A 15166-nucleotide genomic window follows, 5' to 3' on the forward strand; every position below is an offset into this window, starting at 1 on the left:
TTGTCAGAATAATACTGCGCTAGTGTGTGTGTTGGGAACAGAAGTCTTTTCTGCATGCAGCTGGCTGTGCCACTCATTGCAGCTGTGGCATTGCAGACCTTTCAGTGTGATTGTAATGAGATAAAGGTCTGTTCACTGACCTGAGCTCTATGTTTCAGAGCTACACACAGCTGGGGACAGATAAGTAGAAACAGGGGCCTGGCTGGGTCAGTGGCCTTGAGGTCGAGTGGTCACTGAAGTGTGGACACTATCCACCTACAACCCCCTAACAGACTTAGACACGAACAGATAGACACATATCTGCAGAACCCTTTGTGCTTTTAAATTGGTTTGAAGAAATTCCCAACCACTGCGGTTGCTGAAACTTCTTGTTAGTAAAAATGTACTGAAAATAAAAGCTCGCCACAAAATTTTGAAAGCTCATCATATATAAAACAATAATTTATTATTTCTCTCATTTTACAAGACATCAAATTGCGTTTCTAGCTAATGATTTGTTAAACTGTATTATCTTGCTGTAATACAATGGAGACCTATACAAAAGGCGTTTTGTCTACAACAGACATTAATATCAACAATAATACAAACAGATTTAGATTTCAATAAATGGATGCACTTTGATGCTTGTCTAATGTAACAAGCTGTGTGAAATATGAACTTCAGGAAAAACAGCACCTTTTCTTTAAAGTCTGTAAAGCAAAGTTACTTTTGTTGTAAAACCCTGTCTGAAAAGTATATAATAACATCTGTGTGATGAACATTAAGCTAAATATCTGTTACTTTAATAAGCAATATGGATGCATAAAAAGTACAATACTACTTACTGTTAGTTACTTGAAAGAAAATAAAAATGCTGATGGTTGTGATGCTTGATGGTCTTTGTATTGTTTTCCAAAACCTTGTAAAGAGGCCGATTGGTCAGGAATCATTTATTTAATAGAATATTCAAAACCACAAGCGCAACATATGCGGAAAAGTGGAATGGAAAAGTTCCTTCAGACAAGGCATTCATATTTTGTATTTACAAATGTTGCCGCATTGAACGAGGCAGGATTGTCTACCCCAATCGGTAGTGTCCTATATACAGAACATTACAGAGCCTACACCGTGGTCACTGACAGTAGGGAGTTGTACACTCGTGTCCCATCGGGGGACTTTGTACCATGGGTCAACAGTTCCTGGATAGTCATCCAGTTGTCAAAAATTTTCTTGTTCCGCTTCTTCATCATCTTTTTGTGACTCAGTTCAATGATACTGACCTCCTTTTTGTCTTCAGTGCTGCCCACTTGCTCCTTCAGACAGTCCATACGGCTCTGCTTCATAAATTCCCTGCGCTGACGCTGTTCTTTGGCACGGACGGCGTGTTGCTTGCGCTCCTCTTTGCTCCAGTAGCGTCCCATCTTCATCTCGCTGATGGCATCGTCGTCTGTAGTCATCCCGCTGCGCTCCTCTCGGATCCGTAGGGCTCGCTCTTTCAGGAGCTTGTCCCGGACAGGCCGCTTGGTAATGTAGCGTGTACCGTCGCTGCGGATCTTCACTTTCCATTCCATTTTGGGTCCCAATTCGGCAGAAGCGATGGGGTCCCGGCACATGCTGACTAGGCTCATTTGACTTTGGGCGTACTCTACCGACTTTTGCTGGATCAGCTGCATGTAGCTCTGGTAGTGCTGGGCGTGGGCCGGGATGTGGGCGTGTTTGTAGGGCGACTGGGGCTGGGCATGGCGTCCAGGTTTGCGTTCTCGCATTTCAGGCTGGGTTCCAGCCTCGGACTCTTTCGACAAGGTCGGACGACCTCTGTTGGGGCTGCAAACCTCTTGGACGGGAGACAGCAGAGGTTTGAGAATTCTGCTGGCACCTGAGGTACCACTACTCGCCCCGGCTTCCCCCTGATTTTCATTTCCACGTCGCAAGGAGTTGTCTGGGGAGAGCTCTAGCGTGAGTGGCGTGCTACGACAACTTTCACCCGTGTTGTATGCGCTGGAGCTGTCCTTGTCTGACTTTTCTGGGAGTTCACTGATGTCTGCTAGCTCATGGCGTCTTGCATCCACACTTGTGTTGTAATTGCGGAAGCCACTGTTGTGGAGCATCCAGGACTGTTCGCGGCACTGCTCACGCAACTGCTGCATGCGATGTGCTCGGACTATGCTCAGGCACTCAAGCTCAATGCTGCGGAGCTCCTCATTCAGAAGCTCCAGCTCTTTATCTACGCCTTCTTCCCCAATGCTGCCCTGTCCGCCACCTATGCCGCCACTTGGCCAGAACAAGCTCTGTTCTGGGGTACCACTGCTGCCCGCGCTCCGCATCTGGCACTTGAGCTCCAAAAGCTCACGAAACCGCTCGCATTCGTCAGCAGGAAAGTCACCCAAGAAATCCGCATCCGCATAGTCTGCAGAAATGAAGGATTCGCTGCTGAAGGGGAGGTCACCACTGCCTAGGGTGTCCTGACTATAGGTGAGTCTGCACCGGCTGCCTAGTGTGGTGGAGGCGCTGGTCTGATCATCTGCAAGATTCTCCTGCTCAGAACTCTCATCGTTACGAGTGCTGTCGTCTGTGCGGCCCACTCCACTGTCCTTCTCATGGTGGTGGGAGAGCAGCGTAGCTGCGTCTGTTGTACCTCCATCCTCCTCATGCTTTTTCTAGAACAAAAGTCAGGGAACGTAAAAAAAACAACAACTGACTTACAAAAGAAGAACAATAGCAATTCGTCAAGGAGTCAACAATATTCTTAATATACAATGACAGGTTTATTTGACAACTAAATAAAGAGGCAAGCCACTCACAAGCTCACATGTGTAGGTGCATTGGTTTAAGGGTGCGGGGGTGGATATTTGTACAAGCTTTCCCAAAGTTTCTTAGAGCCTGCACACACAGAGACTACATGCTTGTGTTCGTGGTGCAGAAGCTACTGAGCCAATTAGCTTTACTAAAGCAAAAGTTGTCTTCTTGTTGTGTTGGGTTTGTATACAGCACATAAGGTTTATGCACATGCTCCAAGTCTTCTTCTCCATTGTAGTGTATCGCTGTGGCAGAATTATAGTGCCACATACTGGTCTGGCATGTATACTACATCGTTTTGAGTTGGATTTCAGTGGTTTTGTGTGTGTGCAGATATTTCGTGTCACGATGCCATGTTTTCGTAATTTGTTTTTAGAATAAGAAAAAAAAAAAAGATTGGAGCTGGAAAGCTCTGGCTTCGTATGGATGAGCCCATAGAGGATGTTTTTGAAAACTAGATGGCAAAGTTTTTAGCTTTGGCATAATGAATAAGTAAGCAATTATTCAATACTGTCTAGGACGAATCTGAACAAATTAGCATTTATATTATAAATTCAGAGCAGCCATATGAGATCTGACCACCTCCAAAATGGTTCAATTAGATGTCAAGAAGCATTGGAACCTGTTTACACATGTACATTGCATGTTAATGTAATACCATGTTAATACCAGATGCAAATGGGACCTCAACAAGTCAAGCTTTCTTTTAAACTAAAGTCCCACCTTGACTGCTTTACCTCCTGCTCAGTGATGGACACAGAATTTATGATTGATGTGTAGGATGTCAAGCCATGACAGGCTGAGCTATGATTGACTGATATGCCTCCTGACCGACTCCAAGAGTGACTTTCTGATGGATTTGCTGTACCTGCTGGAGCATGCTTGCTGTGAACTGCATAGCCTGATGGTGTTGTTGCTCTAACATATCCATATGGAGGTCATCCAGGTAGTCGTTTCTGTCATCATCCATCCAGCCTTCATCCAGCTAAAACAACCAGAGAAAAAAGGAGAAAAGCTATCAGCTGTCCTTCAAAGCAGGTGAACAGCATGAACGGTTTGATTGTGGCTTGGGTCTCTCACCTGTATCTCTGGTCGAGCCAATAGCAGGCACACATTTGGGTGTTCTTCACTCGTTAAAAGAGCCACTGCTTCCTCACGGTTCTGAATCTCAATGCCATTGATCTAAGATATGAAATAGAGATTTGTTTAGAAAAATGCCTAAATGTGACACAAATGACATCAATGATATGCAGCAAACCTGGATGATTCGATCTCCCTCTCGAATTCGTCCATCTTTTGCAGCAATGCTGTTTGGATCAATCTGCAGAATGAGGAAAATTGGTGACCAACAATAAACACAATGAATCTAAATGGCTTGTAATTTATAACTGAAACCACAAAGGTTTTAAAGAACATACCTTGGACATTAGAATGCACAAAAATGGCTACTTTTATAATACAACTCACCTCACTGACATAGATCCCAGTCTCATCGTCATCGTCGGTCCTGTAGCACACAGTTAACCCCAGTTTATCCTGGATATTAGTTCTGTATAAATCCACTTCCTGAAAGAAGAATGTGATATTTTAATGCACAGCACTGACTATAAGTCATCTGTAAGTCGACTTGCTGAACAGTGCAAACACAGCAGCTTAATCATAACAATGTACACAATCTGTTGTCTTGATCTACATGTTTGAATAATTCGCCCAGATTAAAGAGTGCTGCGACAGAGTTACGTGCTGCCACAAACATGCACATGAGTCGAGTCTCATTCAGTCTTGTGAAGTTGAACATCTGTAATCTACAAGATACATATGGAGATCACAGCTCTCACGGGGCTGGTATCACAGCAGCCATGAATGAAGCTGTTATTGAACAATCAAACAGTTTACTGAAAAACCTGGCATAATCTAAAACAACCAAAAAATGCTCTGCCATCAATCTTAGTCAATGTAAACAGGCGAATTTCATGAATACATGTCCGGGTAAGGAAATACTTAATATTACATATATACTATTTAAAATGTTAGGATCTGTTTAAACAGTAATATTGTAAAACAATTAGAATTTAAAAATAACTGTTTTCTATTTTAATCTATGTTTACAATTTTAAAATATAATTTATTCCTGTGATGGCAAATTTGAATTTTCAATCTTAAATCTTCAGTATCACTTCAGAAATCATTATTTTATGCTGATTTGGTGCTCAAGTAACATTTCTTATATTTAGTTGAAGACCGGTGTACTGGATAATATTTTTTTAAACTGTGATACTTTTTTATTTTAATCAGAATAAATTCAAGGCATTACAACAAATACTACATGATTAAATAATATATGTTTGCCATTTTTTCGCATAACAGTATTGAGATTTGAAATAATGTTTTGTATTGTGGTAAAGAGAACTGGTGGGGGAAATGTGCTTAATTGTGACACCAATTATGTCCAAATGTATAACATCTAAATGACCCTAAACATAAAAATCAACTGTTTTTACATATAACAGAAAAATACTATTGCTTATTATTTCCTCTGATGTTGGGGTGAAATATAAATGGTAACATGCTTGACAGTTTTCATGAGATTGATCCAAGCAGTAATAGTTCATAAATGTCTCAGACCTTGATCCTTTCTTTGAGTGTGAATTTGCTTATGACCATATTGAGGAAGTATTTGATACGCTGGTTAGTTTCTTACATAATACGATTACGACATGTCTGCCTATGGTAAGAAAACACTGCATATTAGTGCATTTCTACCTTGCAGTATCTAAAACTCTCTTTCCTTTGTCCTAGAAGTGCAAAGGAGAGCATTAATCAAGGTAAACAAGGCAGGAGGGTGGTGGAGTTGTTGGGCATTCAGATTGGCCCCATCCTGGTCATTGATCTCTGTCTGCAGGGCCCCCACTGCGGCACCTGGAGGCCCTCAGGGGCCAATGAGATGTCATCGAGAGTGCTGCGTGCAGAGCATCTGCTGCTGTAAGTCTCTGAACTTCATCTCTTTATGGACTCGTTGGTGACCCCTCATGACTCACTGCCTACCACTATCATTACAGCGCAATCTGTCTACGCTTATTGTACACTCAGATCCATCACGCCAGTTGTTAGTCTAATTCCAACCTATCCAATTATCTCTTTTCACCAATATAAGTCAATGACAAAAGTAAATAATGATATCCCCATCTCGCATCTGTTCTAGGGAACAGGTCTAAAAAAAGGCTACTTGATATCAGTATAGCTGACTGCTTCAGTGCCTATGTGAGGTTATGGATGGTGTGGTTGGTCAATTCACCAATAGATCAGTGGAGACAGTTTGCATCAGCCCTGGCGTCAGCATGTCTTAATTCCCATTTCAGGGATCACGGAAGACATAGTAAAGAGAGAGAATCTGTGGCATTACCTCATATTCCAGCTCTTCTCTTTCTATTTCATGCTGCATGCCCTCTAGGAAATCATTGGGGTCGAAGTATTCATGAGCAGGAGAGTGTCTAGAAAACATAAAAACAAAAGCATATTATACCATAAAGAACAAGATTATAGGAGGAACTGTGCTTGACAAATGACCCCCGTATTCAAGCTTTAGAGGACTGATTAAATAACACATTCTATGAAATGTTACCAGTTTGGCAGAACTGCCAATTTTACCACATCTTACATGCTTTATGTGTCAGAGAGATTTTACTCTTATAATCGCTAAAATATATGCTTTTCTTATTGATGACATAATAATTGTATGATAAACGACAGGAATATTTAATAAAAATATTTTAAATTACTATTATTATTATTATCTAAAATCTTGAGATAAAAATAAATATATATATAATGAAATAGCAATTTCAGAGCTGCAACTATCAATTTTATACATTTATATGACTCCCATTTTTATAAATATATGTGACCATTTTTTATTCTTGAACAGAGCAAGTCATAATATATTTAAATAACTCTTTTAGAAAGTATAAGACTTAAGGTAAAAACAAGCATCTGCAGGAATTAGATATTACAAAACTTAATTTTAGTGTGTTATGAAAATAATTAAATTATTCTCTCTTGGTTACTAAGTTCCTGTCAATAACGTGTGAGACAAACCCTGAGGATACATGAAGTGAGATGTGAGAGGACAGATATTGTGAGAGGAGAAAATGCAAATCCAAATAAATGAAAGCAACTTAATTTCACCTTGTGCCTCGGGCCAAAACATTGTTAATTTTACAAGTATATTCAAGCTTATATGGTCTGGTAGAGCAACTATTGAAATATGAGCAATGGCACGTAATTGCTAGAATGTGTTTTTACTCTCTATGCCAGCACAATCTGCACTGGTTAGGTGTCACTCATAACTGAAATCTGTGATATGTATTGTAATTGGTCCAGGGAGCGATCACTCACCCCTCTGGCAGCAGGTACTGCTCAAGCACATCCACAGGCGGGGATGACGTAGGCAGCTTGCTGAGGGCCATGATATGCTGGAAGGTGATATCCGTCTGGGTGCTGATGTCCACTACCTGTGCTTCCCCACTTGGGCCCGTAGGTTTGGGCCTGGGAGCCCGGCGTAGCACCTGGACCATAATGGGCTCTTTAGCCGTACGGAAAGCCTCCACAGCCTGGTCATGCGTCGCCTTTGACAAGTCCTTTCCATTGACCTGTTGAGGCACACAAACATAACACTAACGTTAAAAATGGTATTTGCATTAATGCATGGGGAATTTTGCATACAACTGAGCAGACAAAAACTACTCCACTGTAAACTGTAAAGCTGCAACAAGATGACAAATTCATTGAAATTGAAAACCAAGGGTGCAAAGCATTAAAAACAACCATTACAAAAACAACCAACACAAAAAAAGCATCTGTAGTGCCTCTCGCTGCTTTCAGGGGTCAAAGCTAGACTCAGCAAAACAACTACATAAATTAGAAAGCGCGCCCTTGCTAATTAATCAGGGTCATGAAACAAACTGAACCGGGTACACATATTTAGCTAAGTAATTTGAAGAGGGCCTCCCTGGAAGACGATGTGGGCGCTGTACATGAGGAAATGAATGTGAGCTTCAGGGCCAAAGCATGACACACCAATCAAGAGCAGTGCTCTGCTGATGAGTGCTGAAAGAAATGAGAAAGAGGAGGTTCAAAGCAATCTTTTAGTGCAGAGAGAACCAAGGCCAGATGGGGTCTGAGCTGCATGCTTTAAGAAAAAAAATTAAATAAATGGATTTGTACAGTACTCAAATTGGGTTTATAAAAGTAGAATGGTTGCTACACTTACAAAATAACAAATATGGAGGTAACAAAGAGAGGTTGCCCATATTGCACAATATTGTCAAACAATATCCAAATAATTTTTATTGGCGTGTAAAATTATTTGTAAAAAATAAATATTCCCTACAAAGGTTCTGGTTAGGCTGATGTCAAGCTAAAGCCAACAGCTAACACACTTTCATTAGGATGCAAAAGTATGACAGTTTCTGTTAGCGTGTCTGCTAACAGGGTGTTTGACCTTGAGTGAACCATCTCTCTCATCTCAGAGCTTATAGAGCTTTTCCCCATGTGCTCGTCTCAACAAACAAAGCATTCCCCATTTGTTCATTTTTGATTTCTAGACGAGAGACAGCTTTGATAGGACCTGTGCTTGAGGCACTCAAATCCACTTATGCAAACCTGCTCGTGTGCGCACACACACACACACACACACACACACACACACACACACACACACACACACAGGCTTACAGTAGAAAGGGTGTGATGAAATTCATGGAAAAAACACAAGAAATTGGGTGATGCAACGCTTGAGAACACACAAACACCTTATTAGTGCACACAAAAAGAATACATCCAAATGCGTGCACACATTTTTTACATACAAATACTGAAAATAATAGTTTAGCAATTAATTTTCTGAGCAGCATTGATGATTTTCTTCAGTTGTATGCCATTTTTTTATGGCAAACATTTCCACACCTTTATCATGGAATCGAACTTCTCACACAGCTTTTAGAAATGCATCCACTGAAATCCTTTGAGCATTCTATATTTTCTTCATAAATAAATAAATCACTTGTGAGAAATATATATAGTCTAATTCACAAGCTGCTGGATCCCATTCTCGGATTTCCAAACAGGCAGGATCAGAGCACTTCAGCTTTGAAGAGAGAATATGTTAACTAATAACCAAGAGGATTAAAACTAATCCTTGCCTGAAGGATAAATGGAATATCCAATATTAATCCAAATTCTGTAACTTTCAAACCGAAACAAAGATTCTCCATCTCGAATAATGGAACACTGTGGAAGACTTTTAGAGAATGTTTGCCAAATTGATGTTCAATTGCAGTTTAATGGTACAGTAATGGTATAAGATGGTAAAACCATGGTTCATTTTATAGATAGTATGGTCTTGAATATTTATATATCTTGGTATTTATGTGATGATAATATGACACTACCACAATTAATGAATTTTAGTACCAAGGTATATTTGTGAATGTACAGCGCTCTCTCCGCCCTCAGTACCACGACTGAGGTGCCCTGGAGCAAGGCACCGAACCCCCAACTGCTCCCCGGGCGCCGCAGCATAAATGGCTGCCCAATGCTCCAGGTGTGTGTTCACGGTGTGTGTGTGTTCACTGCTGTGTGTGTGCACGTTGGATGGGTTAAATGCAGAGCACGAATTCCGAGTATGGGTCACTATACTTGGCCGTATGTCACTTCACTTTCACTTATTTCAAAGTACCAGAGTATTACCATCAGAAATCATGGTGCGTGTCCAAAACAACATGGTAGCAGCACTATGTTATTTTTTTTACTATAAGTCCATGGTACATCAATGATATCATGGTGTTACCATTTCACATGTGCAAAAAATATGTCCTTACAAAACAATACTGTGACATTGTCAGGGTATTTACATGGTACTCAAAAGTCCTTGTATACAGGGTAGGGTGATATTAAATAAACAAACAAATCTGTAATAATTTAAAACTGAACAAAAGTTAATTGCTTAAATCATGGTATTTACACTGAAATGTCCTTTAGATAATCACAGCATTACCATGGCAAGGGTCCAAAACCGTGGTACTCTGGAGGTAGTACTGTTTCTAAAATCACAGTATTATAACAATATATGAATAAAAAACATGAAATACCAATGTACTAGTTCTGCCATTACTGTAGATAACAGTTCTTTTTCTTTTCTTTATTTTTACCTTTACTTCCTTGTATTAAATTCTGTGTAGATTTTAATTTCCTCTCTCTATCTGTCAGCCAGGTCAATAACACAATCATCCCATTCTGTGTGTCTGTCTGGTTCTCAGTAGGACTTAAGTGCATAGGAATCCCTCTCCTCCTCCTAGCCCATGACCCCGAGACAAAGCCTCAACCCTGGAAACGTTCTGCCTCACTGCCTCTCCAGCAAGGAGGAGGGGGGGGGGGGGGGGGGGGGGGGGGGCGAGACCCCTATTCACATTGCTCACCTCTGACACATCTCTCTGAGGAGTACACACAGCAGAATGGTGCAAACTGAGCCTCTTCACCCTCTGTTTAACACAGAGCCGCTGGAACGGCCATTCACAGCTGACACATGTTGTTCCATTAGACGTCTGCTGACTGAGCCAATGTCCAGAAACAATATTCATACATACAATAGGAAATATCAATTCTAATATAGATACCTCACACTAAAGGTCTAGTCACATTTACCATTGTTTGGCGAAATCCTGTCATTTCAATGGTAATCTACTCCATGCGAGAATGATCAGTAGAATACATTTTAATCAATATAGAGTATATATACAGTATGTTTTATGTATTTATATACATAATATATAGTAATATTTGTATAATATATTCTAATTTAAAAACTATTTTCTGTTTTAATATATTTTCAAATGTAATTTATTCATGTGACGGCAAAGCTGATTTTTTAGCAGCCTTTGCTCCAGTCTTCAGTGTTACACGATCCTTCAGAAATCATTCTAATATGCTGATTTGGTGCTCAAAAACATTTCTTCTCATTATCAATGTGGAACACAGTTTTGTTTAACGTTTTTGTGAAAACCGTGACACAAACATGGTTTATGGCCTTCAACAAGTCTGCCATCTATTTCCAACGCAGTTAATGTGACATTCACCTCAATCAGAAGTTAGCATGCTATCTTGACCATTATAGATCATTTTAAGAACTGCATGGCTCTGAAAGCCTTAAAGTCATTAGTCCAACTCGTTTGTATCAGAATGATCAGAAGTCAAGGCAAAAATCTGCCTCTTAATCCTTTCTTATGTGAGATGGAATGGACCTTTTTCACACCACTTGTCAATATCAATAAACTCAATAAAAAGTCAGAATTGGGAGACACAACAATAGAAATATCAGAAGCTTGATTTTCTCCAACTTTCCCATTATATATATTGTCTTCAGTTAGGCAAATATTTTATACTCCAAACATTTAAGTTTAAGAAAAACATGAAAAACAAGCATCTTTCAAACTTGACAGATGAAGGTTAAGCTTAAGACTTTATTCCCAGAATCCCTCAAAGAAAATTCTCACTATGTGTGAGTCCCATCTAGAGACTTCATTCTTCTTTTCTTCAAAACATAACAGTCCTGAAGAATAAAAATGGGTACAATTTGGCACGGATGGATATAGTCTTTCGATGTGTATGTATGTGTGTTATTTCATTCAGAAGCAGGAAACCTCCTTACAGTTCTGGCTGACTTGAAACACAGCAAACTTTATACGCTGCGGCATGCCATCTAAGTGTGGATTAAGCAGCAAACAGAGGGAAACTAATGCCTCTGATAAGCATGGACGCCTGCTAAAAGACGCCGCTGTTTACTTGCTCTTAATCCTGTTTAAGCATGAGACCTTCTGTTATCCACAGAGGATCAATAGTGAGAGGCTAAATCACTTCCTTCAAGCTTCCCCTGTCCTTGCTTTCCTCCTATTAATGAGTTGTCCGTTACTTTCTGTTTGAGGAAAGTACAGTTTCCCACACTCCACCACATAAAAAGATGTATTCGTTTTTTTTACCTTACTAGCAGCTTTTGAGATTATAACCAGGCCCAAACAAGTACAGCGCTCACAGAACTCTGTAGAGTTACACAGAATTTAAGCCATATTTCGGGTTACTTTAACTTTAATATGCTTGCAGAAGTATTCAAATTCCCACTAAAATCATTGGAAAGAAAAATCAGCAGATTCCATCTGGGCCTGGTCTTAAACTAGTCTGGTAAACATGAGGTGAATTCCTAAGGAAAAATACAGTAAAAAGTATAAAAGTGTTTAGTTTTTTTAGCATCCAGAATGTGAGAATGAAGAGTAGTGAGAACTTCTGATTCATCTGTCTCAGTGGCATCTGCATGGATCACATTTCAAGTGAATTATTTTTTAAAGAGGACACCTGTTAATACTGTTACTGCCTCTAAAAACAATTTTACAGTTGTTTCATTTTTTTCATAACTTGTAAGTTCGTCCTTGTCTAAGATTAAACAGTGTTAAATTTGTAACCAAATATATACCACTGGTGAGGAAAACTGAATAATAAATTCAAATATTAAAATTTGTCCCACTCAGTGTCTATGGAGGTTACAACCAAGGATTAAAATATTTTATTAAATTTGCATAAAATGAAACCGTTTAACCTTTTTACAGTAAGTTGTAGTGATATAGAGCAATGGCAACTAACATTTTTTATTAAGTGACAAAAAAAATAAAAATAAAAATATGGACTGGCTATAGATCCAGTTTTTCCCTGCCTACAGCATCACCACAACCCTAATAATGGGCATAAGGAATAAAATAATAATAAAATGTATATAATGTAGGCAAATGAGATGCATGCAAAGTTGCTGACATTTTACCTCAAACACACTCATTGTTCCAGTCACATGTTCCAGGCCTATTAGTTACTAAACTTATATTTGAGAAATGATGACATACCATATAAAAATCCATCTGGGCAACGACAGCTACCACTGGAAATGCTGACAATACCATCATCATACACTTGCACAAAAAGCCTTTAGCACCCATGAATGTTTAAAGCAGTTCTTTAAGACACAACAGCTCAGTATTTTTAAAGTGAGCTGCACAGCAAGCGGTATTTAACCACTATAAGAGCGTTCATTCTGAATATAAATGAGATATAACAGGCTCATCATCAGCATTCAAAATCAGCCAACTGCTCCAGCCTAGCGAGTTCAAATTTCTCTGTTAGCATGTTTAATTCATGACTCAGCATGGACACCAGGGAAGCATGTCACCATTCACCCCCCCAACCTGCATACACTCCATACTTCATGCTGTTCAATTGTGTCTTATCACATTCTAAAGATTAACAAGTCTCTGGAGTGGAAATGCTAATAATGGTTTAGCTTCTCAGAAATGGGTCTATTAATATAAATGATTCATAATCAAGTCATCGCTTTGGTTAGAATGGATAAAGGCTGGCATGCTTTGCGTTTTGCTATTTCCTTGTACGTAATTATGAAACAGACAGCAAAAACAGTTGACCCCTATCATTAGACAGAACAAATGGCAGACGTTATATCACGAGTGAAAAACAAAGACAGTTGGGACACTTAATCTGGTCTTATTTCATTTTAATTGCAGAGAATCTGATGCATCTGTGCAAATAAAGCTGTCCATAAAAACGCGCAGGCACACCTGTGTTTGTCTATCACATCTGCGCCAGACTTATGGAGGCTAATGACAAAACAATGCAATCTATTCATATTCTCCACTGAGAATATGAACATGGATATTTTTATAGACATGAATATTTTTGCTGTAAATGGACACTATGCTTAGTCTATACCTTAACATGTTTAGTCGAACTGGGTCTATGAGCAACTTAATAACCAGGTTATGTCTTTAATTTGCTCCGGTAAATCAATATTATGTCTACAACACTGTCAATATTGACATGTTGTGTCTGCATTTCTTCTGCCCATTTGTCTCATTTCATCTGCATAATGTCACTTTGTGCATGGCTTTGTCATGTTCTGTGCTTTGTCTACCCATCAGTGGCAGTGGAGGAAAGTGTTACAGACTGGTGGGTAGCGATCTCTCCCGAATGGCTGCTGGCCACCTGCTACAGCGTGAAGCAGCTGTGGAGGCGCTGTGGGGAGGACCTGTCCCTGATTAAGCTAACTAGACTGCGCTCAGTCTATTTCCCAACAGTAATGCACAAACCGTTTGCTTTTTGCTCCCCATCGCTGTAAAGACTAATTAGGGGAAGAGGGAGATAGCGAGAGTGTGAGTGTGGAAGCAGTTCGGAAATCAATCCATCTATCTATCTATCTATCTATCTATCCATCTATCCATCTATCTATGCTAAATAATTGTCATACTGGAAAAAAAAACTTATAAAAAAATTTGGGGACATTTCATTTCTGCAAACATATTAAAGAATGTGAAAAGACTGCCAAAGTGTGTAAATATACTAGCAAAAATGCATTAAGCTAACACTCATCCAGCACAAACCTAATCTGAGTTTGTGCTTCAACAGCCTGACTGTTTTGATACTCTAATTAAAATGAAGGTCTTACATGAGGTGCAGACAGGCGCCATGGCCATTACAGGCCACTTCTTGTGAGATTAGGAGCCACGAAGCTGTCAAACACAGTCTCCACCAGTTGGCCGAGATGGGCCCATCAGGGACAAAAGAGACTAGATCTCCACATGGTGCATACCTTTCCTGCTTTGAAGCACAGAGTTCAGCACAGTTAGAGAGAGATCAAGTTTACTCTGGGATGGCGAGGCATGTTCGCTGCGTCCTCTCTCCATTCTAATTATCTAAACTAAAGGGGAAAATGACCTTCTCTCGACCTGTAGCTTTACAGGGATTAATTCTCTTTTCCTGTGAGCGGTTTTGTTAAATGGGGCTACTACATTGAAATCAATAGGCCAGCTGAACCGCTGTTTTAAACAGAGGATTTTGGCAAATGTTTCCAGAATGCAATACAAAAGCACAGTGGAAGCTAAACAGCTCTTCCACGATGAATGCTTGGCACTAAAAAACTATTGGGGTTGGTCAGATTTTTTATGTTTTTTGCATTTTATGCTGAGCAAGACTGCCTTTACGTGATCAAAATGAATAATATTCTACTTTTACAGTACTAATATTCTGATTTGAAAGTGAAAGTAAAGTGACATACGGCCAAGTATTGTGACCCATACTCGGAATTCGTGCTCTGCATTTATCCCATCCAAAGTGCACACACACAGCAGTGAACACACACACACCCGGAGCAGTGGGCAGCCATTTTTTTGGTGCCAACATGAAACAGTCTTCTGATCAATGTTTCTTCTTCCTGCATAATGTTTTTGTGGAAACTGTGATACTTTTTTTTTTTTTCAAGATTCTTTGATGTTTAGAAAGTTCAAAA

At 39.7% G+C, this 15166-nt stretch overlaps 1 protein-coding gene across 3 annotated transcripts in view; it reads right to left on the bottom strand.

Moving 5' to 3' along the window:
- Positions 1-414: 414 nt before the first annotated feature.
- Positions 415-15166, bottom strand: part of LOC306845330 (E3 ubiquitin-protein ligase PDZRN3-B-like) — an 88101-nt gene continuing 73349 nt past the window's right edge. For all 3 annotated transcript variants that reach the window (XM_079378052.1, XM_079378054.1, XM_079378053.1), the window contains 7 exons: positions 7171-7424; positions 6179-6266; positions 4243-4341; positions 4034-4096; positions 3856-3957; positions 3644-3760; positions 415-2636 (listed from right to left, as the gene is read on the bottom strand). In XM_079378052.1, the coding sequence (XP_079234178.1) occupies positions 1101-2636; positions 3644-3760; positions 3856-3957; positions 4034-4096; positions 4243-4341; positions 6179-6266; positions 7171-7424 (2259 nt within the window). In that variant the 3' untranslated portion in view covers positions 415-1100. The remainder of the gene's footprint in view (positions 2637-3643; positions 3761-3855; positions 3958-4033; positions 4097-4242; positions 4342-6178; positions 6267-7170; positions 7425-15166) is intronic.

The sequence above is a fragment of the Barbus barbus genome (genome assembly GCF_936440315.1).
Source record: "Barbus barbus genome assembly, chromosome: 25".
NCBI classification, from domain to species: Eukaryota; Metazoa; Chordata; class Actinopteri; order Cypriniformes; family Cyprinidae; genus Barbus; species Barbus barbus.